Source organism: Nannobrachium achirus (assembly GCF_963921795.1).
Source record: "Nannobrachium achirus genome assembly, chromosome: 19".
Lineage (NCBI taxonomy): Eukaryota > Metazoa > Chordata > Actinopteri > Myctophiformes > Myctophidae > Nannobrachium > Nannobrachium achirus.
The window spans coordinates 25,020,683-25,028,998 of NC_137826.1; the positions used below are offsets into that span (position 1 = coordinate 25,020,683).

General features: G+C 42.0%; 1 protein-coding gene across 1 annotated transcript in view; it reads left to right on the forward strand.

The window, feature by feature from the left end:
* Positions 1 to 5,190: 5,190 nt before the first annotated feature.
* The window catches only part of LOC308304373 (sodium/calcium exchanger 2-like), a gene marked incomplete at its 3' end in the record, with an annotated part of 16,303 nt that continues 13,177 nt past the window's right edge, over positions 5,191 to 8,316 (forward strand). The window contains exons 1-4 of the mRNA XM_080748960.1: positions 5,191 to 5,355; positions 6,582 to 6,719; positions 6,861 to 7,088; positions 7,511 to 7,783. Of these exons, the coding sequence (XP_080605086.1) occupies positions 5,281 to 5,355; positions 6,582 to 6,719; positions 6,861 to 7,088; positions 7,511 to 7,783 (714 nt within the window). The 5' untranslated portion in view covers positions 5,191 to 5,280. The remainder of the gene's footprint in view (positions 5,356 to 6,581; positions 6,720 to 6,860; positions 7,089 to 7,510; positions 7,784 to 8,316) is intronic.

Consider the following 8,316-nt stretch of genomic DNA (forward strand, 5'->3'; position numbering starts at 1 on the left):
CATATGCTAATGGTGATGCGATTTCAGATCAATTGCTCCAGCCACTGAGGAGAAACGCTGTTTCAGACAGACAGACAGACAGACAGACACTCACTCACTCACTCACTCACTCAGACATTCGCAAAATTATAGTATAGATGTCATTCATTCCTGACAAGAAAGACAATTTACAATTTAGGCAGCAGACACTCTTAATCCAGAGCGATTTACAATAAGCAAGGTAATACATCAATACAACAAGCAAGGTAATACATCAATACATCAAATGCATAGAAATATCAATCTAGACAAAAATAACGTATAGGTAGACCGAGCGAGCACCTAATCAGTAAAAAAAAGTAATCTAAAAAATAAAAATCTAAAAAATGCTATCTAGCTTTCATGTATGTTCATTGAGAGTAGGCGAGTGCTACGGTAAGTGCTATGGGCTTAGGTGAAGTCTGAGGAGTCTGTTGTTCTAAGTGCAACAGGGAGTTTATTCTATAGTTTGGGGGCCAAGAGGGCAAATTGTTTAGGACAAATGGATTTTTGTCCTGGGGTTTTTGGCGAGGGTTCTGTCAGCATCCCTGTGTTACTAGCTGATCTGAGTGAACAGGTGGGGTTGTAGGGGTTGATCAGGCTTTGGAGGTATGGAGGTGCCATACCTTTGGCTGCTTTGAAGGCCAGCCTCAGTGTATTGTATTCAGTGTGGGCCACACCCGGGAGCCAGTGGAGGGAGCGGAGAGGGGGGTAGACATGAGAATTTTAGCTGGTTGAAGACCAGTCGTGCCGCAACATTTTGGATCAGTTGGAGAGGCTTAAGTGCACATGCCGGGAGCCGGGAGGCCAGTGAGGAGAGCGTTACAATAGTCAAGTTTTGATATGACAGATGTCTGGAATCTGGATGAGGAGCTGGGCTGAATCCTGGGTGAGGAAGGGTCTGATTCTATGGATGTTATAGAGTGTGAGCTCACAGGACCTACAGGAAAGACATTGCTTTAAAGATGTTCTGAGCTATACAACTTAACAAGCGGTATTGCAGATTAGTTTCCTTCTCTGCCCTTGATTAGTGTATTTCATCTGAATTTCAGCTATTTCTATCATCCTCATTTTGTCTGTCATATTCAACCTTATGTTGGTATTGGTGCTGCCTCTGCATTAGTCTTATCTTCATGTCTAATCAGATTGCCTAGTTTGTACAGATTTACTGAGTTACATGTTAACATGCCCATATTCTTTTCTCACATCTTGGTCTCAAACTGACAACAAATGAAAGTGAACGTTCCAACCATAACTTCCAATCCGTTACCTACCACAATGGTATAGATGAACTACACATACTTTAATTGGTTGATGGCAATCATTAGGGGTGGGCAATATAATCGATATGGCAATACATCGCGATAGTTTATTTGCCAATACTGTATCGATACTTCAGGCCGTAGTATCGCGATACTTAGAGGAAAATAAAATATGTTCCCATGGATAGGATTAGGAACCATTGGTAGAAGTCCGGTTCTGACACTCCGCTGCCTCTAGATCAGGGGTTCCCAAACTTTTTTGGCTCAAGGCACCCCTATAAATATTCTTTTCCTCCGAGGCACCCCAACATTAAGTTCATAATTTTCATTCCCAGCACCTTATATTTGCCATATTGTAATTCTTTTTTTTATCAAAATAGTATTCTTTTTTGCTATTAATTATTATAAGATGATCTGAATGAATTTGTGTTTAATTGAGTAAATCAGAATTGTGTTAAAATGAATTCACCTCCATAAGGGGAAACATAAGGGCATTTTTGCCATTATTCTCCCGAGATTATTTGTTGAGACGTTGAGATAATAGCCCTTTTGGTTATAACTGAAAATAACTTTGTACTTCAAGTTTAAAATGAAAAAAAATAAATATATATATATATATATATTTTATCAAATTATCTCGCGGCACCCCTGGACTTCCGTCACGGCACCCCAGGGTGCCCCGTCACCCACTTTGAAAAGCCCTGCTCTAGATGTCGCTTTACTATAGTAGCTACTTCCCCTTCCCACGGTTCAGTAAGTGAGGTCTCTCGAGAAAATGGCTGCGAACGACGAAAACAACAACATTAGAGCAGCGTCTTCAGCTTTTAAAGCTGATATATCGCAATAGTATCACAATAGTATCGTATCGCAAAGATTCGCAATATATCGTGATACTATTGCATCGTGACCCAAGTATCGTGATACGTATTGCATCGCAAGATTCTTGCCACCCCTAGCAATCATGTGATTATACTGTAGCTTGCACCTAGGCGCTGTCTGTGGTTAGTTTGGGTATGTGTGTTTGTATAGTTTACAGTTAAGGTGGATTTGAAGTTTGCCTAATGGCTTACAGAATTTCCTTTAACAATCCTGTGCACCGTCATATACACTGTTAAAAAAAAACACCTTATTGGTCAGTAATAATGCATTTTATTTGGAGACGCCTTTCAAAAAACCACAAGGTCACCGTACACTGCATATACACTATTATTTAGTAGAAAAAAACATGATATTCTAAAAAACACTCATATAAAAACAGGCAAAAAATACGTCAATACGTCAATAAATCAACATAGCTTTAAAATAGGAAGAGCAATGAGCGTGGGTCAGTTTGAACAGGTGGGTTTTGAGGTGGGATTTGTATGTGGTTAGGGAGACTGTCGGATGTGTGGTGGTGGGAGGGAGTTCCAGGGTCTAGTTGCAGTGCAGCTAAAAGCCCTATAGCCGGGGGACCCAGTCACCCTAAATGGGAGATGACCTGTGATGTCTTGCCATACTTTTTATTTCTGTTTTATCTATTAGTTTGGTAATTAAGGTCCACAGAATGAGAGGCCTGCTCTGCCGGAAACATCGCAAAAGAAAGTTATGGCCATTTGTATATTCACTGTCTCATTGACTCCGCTATACAGGAAAGGAAAGAAATATATATAAAAAAGAAATACAATCTGCTTTAAGTAGCATTTGAGGGGTCATTCCTTGGGCTAAAAACAGCCCCATAAAACTGTGAAAAGTGATGACTCATCACTTTTCACAGTTTTGTGGGGCCGTTCGGCAGTTACCGACATCACAGGTTCAACCCTATTCCTTGAGCTTTTGGGCCTGTGGGTCCCCGACTACTAGCACCCACGGTACAGTGAGGCGGGAACTGTCAGGAGACCAGTCGAGAAGGCCAGTTGAGGAAGAGCGCATGGAGCAGGAAGGGGTATATTAGTTAGTGGGAGAAATTAACTTGTGGCTGGTTTTTGCATGTCTCCATTCAACATGAGAGTATTTGGATGATCCGTCTACGGGAGCGTGTCGCTGTTACTACATGTCATCTTTTCGACACCCGACTCTAACCCTCACCCTAACCTTAACCTCCGTGGAGTGAGTCGCTAACCCTCCGGTCGAAATGATGGGCGTTCGCAAAAGCGAGATTTCCCCCCGTCTACAATGCAAATTAATGTGCAACTCAAGTTTAAACACTTAAACCCATATATCCTTAGTTGCCTTGTGTACCCCAGGGCTCTATTCTAGATCTGCTCGTATTTACAGTTTTGATAAATAAACGTGATTTGATTTGATCTGATACAGTCTACACAAAATGTCTTCGCCAAAAATAGTCGATCTACAAGCTCACAAGGCACAGTGTTGCGATCCGTTGTGAGCTTATACAGTAGATCTGCTATTTACAAACAAGGTACAGACTAGAATACGGACACTAGGGTTCTGGTGGTTAAGGAACATGGAAATTAATTATATAGGGCAGGCTTAACTTCGTTAAGCCAACTACCGGTAACTGCCGGGCACTTAAATGGTGCCGCCATCTAATGGCAACCACAGGTTCTCTAAGACTAAACAACCTGGCTTTAGTTTCTCAGTGAGGTCATTTTAAAGGCAGTTAAGAGGAGTTAGGGGGGTCAATTTACATTATTACTGCTAATATCAGTCCGTTCTCACCTCTGTGATGGTGGCTATGATAAAACAATATTTGGATGACTGTACAGCGCTCTCCTGAGAGACACTACTACTTGCGCAAATCTCTAAAATGAAATAATTACTAGTATCATCAATTGAGTTAAGCTAAGCAGGGAGGAGAAACTTTGACAAATGTCATTGATTGTAATTGTAGAAAGAACAATTCATTACCACTAGAATTGCTCACAGTGCAGATTTTATAGAAATAAAAGTCATTTAAAACCAAACTCTTTAGGCAACGGAGTGTGTGAAGTGTTTAAAATCCATCACAACTTGAAATATAATGAAAAACAGTAGAGATTTCCAATGCGTAGAATATTGTGACTAAGACAACTGGCATGGGTAGGGGGAAGGAGTAAATGAGAAATTGTACAATGATCAAACTCAGGTAAGTTCCCCACTGGCCAAAGGGCAGTAGGAGCTTTTATTGAATAAAAAAAACTAAAAACAAAGATATACCGGTAAGTTGTTGCCTGTCTGGTTCCTATTGGAGCTCCTGGCCATTTTACTGGATGGCCAGTCCTTAACTAGGCTGGGCCACTATCCGGCTTAACTGGTTAGAACAAAACTCTGTTTCCTCCCATGTCCATCCGAGCTGATGGGGTGTCTACTGTCTTTCTTCCACAGCTGACACGCAACTATGGGTGGTTGAGAAGCCTGAGCTAATTAATGAGCACAAGTGGAGAGTGAGACTGTCTGTGTGTGTGTGTGTGTGTGTGTGTGTGTGTGTGTGTGTGTGTGTGTGTGTGCGCGTGCTTGCGTGCGTGCGTGCGTGCGCTCGCGCAGTCTGTGCAGTGTGCATGCCTACATGTAGCTGTCATTAGTCCACCTGTTACCATAGGGGGGCGCCAATGAGCTGGAATTTAGCAGCCCTTCAATCACCATGTCCCTCAGACAATCAAAAATATATTTTCTTGAAAACTGTAATAAACTCTTGACTATCTGGCCTGCCTCTTTTTCTCTCCTCAGGAGAGTCTTCTGACCCAGCTGCTGCTGACCCCAGGCAGGCAGGCAGGCCCCTACCTGGCTCAGGGACACTATGGGACCCCTCCCCTCCTCCTCTGTCCTCCCTCTGGCCTTCCTCCTCTCCCTCCTCGTCCAGTCCCACCCTTGCAACTCCGCGTCCATGCCCGAGGTGGTGTTGCGTGCGTCAGACGACCAGCAACCCCAGGCCGCCGCCTCCGCCAGTAACACAAGCCTTGACAGAAATGCAAAATGTCTGATTGAGGTGGTGTGTAAGCCTGGTGTCCTTCTGCCAGTGTGGCTGCCACTCAACCCTCCATTGGGGGAGCAGGCAGGGAGGGCCATAGTGTACTTCGCCTGTATGATGTACATGTTCCTGGGTGTGTCTATCATCGCAGACCGCTTCATGGGTTCCATAGAGGTCATCACTTCTCAGGTACTTTTTTTTTAAAGCACCGTTAAACTGGTTTTGGGTTGTGTAGTTCACTGTTTCCCAAACCCATTTGTGGGTCACAGACACATTTTTATGGGTCCCTTAATTTTTGGTGTCCTACATTTTGTTTTACATTTTAAAACATTTTAAAACTTGTTTTTTTTCTCCATGAATTTCATGAAGAAATAAAGTACAAATCAAAGAAATTCCATAATTTAGAAACCAAATAAGTAGTGAAAATAGCCGATCTACAACGTGTTGCTTCGCGCCACGTTGTGAGCTTGTAGATCTGCTGTTTTCTCTAGTTTGGGTCCCAGGCAAACGTCTAATTTCTCTTTTGGGTCACAAGCTAAAAGGTTTGGGAACCACTGGTGTAGTTTACTTGCCATGATGTAACTCTGTCTGAATATGGATGGATACTGTACTGTATGTATCTAATAACAAACAGTGACTTGGAAGCATGCCTGCCAGATCCTAATTCAAATAGCACAGTCAACATTTGTATTTCTAAAAAAATGTGTTCAGAACCTGTTTTGTTTGTGTTCGTTTGTGTGCTAAAAGTGTGACTTTGAGACCTGTTTCACTGTGCACTGTACTGTAAGTCACTGGGGAGATTATTATTGAAGATATCTTGCCTATTTATATATGTTTATTGTTTAGTTAAATCATGGAAATCACGTAAATACCTACACCACTCACACGTCCACCAAACCTTTATTATACTTTAAGCCATTCCACTTAAAGTTTACAAATCAAGTCCCTTAATGTCAAATCATTTTGAAGTTCATCTGTGAGTTGTGTTGTTGATAAACATAATAACAAAAGGCACAGAGGATATTAGAAAGCTGTACTGGAGTTCTCGAAAAACTTGTTGGGAAGAACTGGGCAAATCTTGATTTGAAATGTTATCATTTTCCAAGGGCGGTCATTTCGCTTTTACATCTGATCATACGTATGATGTAAGAGCAAAATGTCTGTCATGTAAATATGGCCTTGTCAATAGAGAGGCCTCTTGATAATGGAGATAGGATTTGTAGACACAGTTTCTCATCCAGAATGGTTAATAAGTTACAGTTACCTATTTGCTAATAAAACACAGCCCGCGTTGGAAGACTTGAGATTTTTGTTTAGGGGTATTCAGTTATATGACATTTTGTGATTTGTTTTTGAATAGGATTGTGGATTCCACCAGTTATGTTTTTTTCCTGAGATACTGTATTCATTTCTAGGAGAAAGAAGTGAAAATCACCCAACCCAACGGAGAGGTAACTGTGACTACCGTACGAATTTGGAATGAGACCGTGTCCAATCTCACACTTATGGCCCTGGGCTCCTCAGCACCTGAGATTTTACTGTCTGTCATTGAGGTAAACATGATTCCCAGCGTTTTAACACAAAAACTTTCAGTTTCAGTGAGCAGAAATGCATACAATATATTCTATATGAACCCTTTGACTGCTCTCCAGGATGCAGTGTTATTAGTCCTCTCAATGTTTTGTCACCGTCAGGTAATCGGGCACAACTTTCACGCAGGGGAGCTCGGTCCGGGCACCATTGTGGGCAGTGCGGCCTTCAACATGTTTGTGATCATTGGAATCTGTGTTTGGGTCATCCCTGATGGACAGACTCGCAAGATAAAACACCTACGAGTGTTCATCATCACAGCTTTCTGGAGCATCTTTGCCTACATCTGGCTCTACCTCATCCTGGCTGTCATCTCACCTGAAGTTGTAGAGGTCTGTGTAATGTGTTGTGTGTATTTTGTGTGTTGAGGGCTGCAGTTATTGATTATTTTCTTAGCGATTGATCTATTGATTAATTAGTATTTATTGTTTTATTCAAAATTTGATTTATTTTTCATATATCAATGAATTGATTAATGTGATTGACCAGTTACTTGTAAGTCAAAATTTTACTTTGTCATACAAGTGTCCGGCAAAAATGTGATGTGTTGTAAACTTGTAGATCTGCTAATTTCTGTATTTTTATGACATTTTTGAAAAAAATGATTAACTGTTGCACTCTAGTTGGTCTCTAGTCTGTCTGTGTTCATTCAGACTAGTTGTGTACTGTAATATACCTGAATAACTGTTGCATTCTCAATCAAACGTCAGTGAATTTTGAGACTGTATCAATTCGCTGTTATTTTGTGGACCAGGTGTGGGAGGCTATAGTGACGTTGATATACTTCCCAGTGTGTGTGCTCTTGGCTTGGATTGCTGATCGCCGACTGCTCTTCTACAAATACACGCACAAGCGTTATCGTGCCGATAAGAGGCGTGGGATTGTTATAGAAATGGAAGGTGACCTTTCGTCAAAGGGAGTTGACGGGGTCATGGATGGAAAGTACTCTGATGGCAACGCCGGTGCTGACAACTCGACAAACGCGACAGTCTCTTCCCAGACAGCCAACGAATCTAACAAGGATGAGGTAGGAAAGGTTGAGGATGTTGTGTTGTGTTGTAGCTCCATGTTGCAAAGAATTTGCAGTTATGTCTTTTTAATTACTAGTGTTACTATCTGTCTATCCAGTGTCACAGAGTTCATTCATGTGGTTTTGCTTCAGCACTGTTGCGCAAAGAAAATGTATCACAGTTCCATTCCTCTAAAGGCCCTGACACACCACTGAACACACTCTGGGCGTGTCAACAGGTTTTGACAGCTCCAGAGTGGCTCCAGCCGTGGTAAACAATGGGTGTGGTTGATGACATGAGCGCCTGATGCTTTCATTGTATTAGGGCCGTAACACAGGCATGCAGTAGAATCCAGTGTTGATTCAACTCTGAGCAGCGAGGGGGGAATTCGAGGCGGGTTATTGTAAAAGGTTGACTTTTTGGGGGCGCCCACTGGCCTACTGGTTGAAAAAGGAATTCGCGATCTGGACCATATTATAGTATCTATACTGAATACGGCGAGTGTTTCTTGCCATCAGACAACATGCTATGATGGGAGCTACCAAAAACG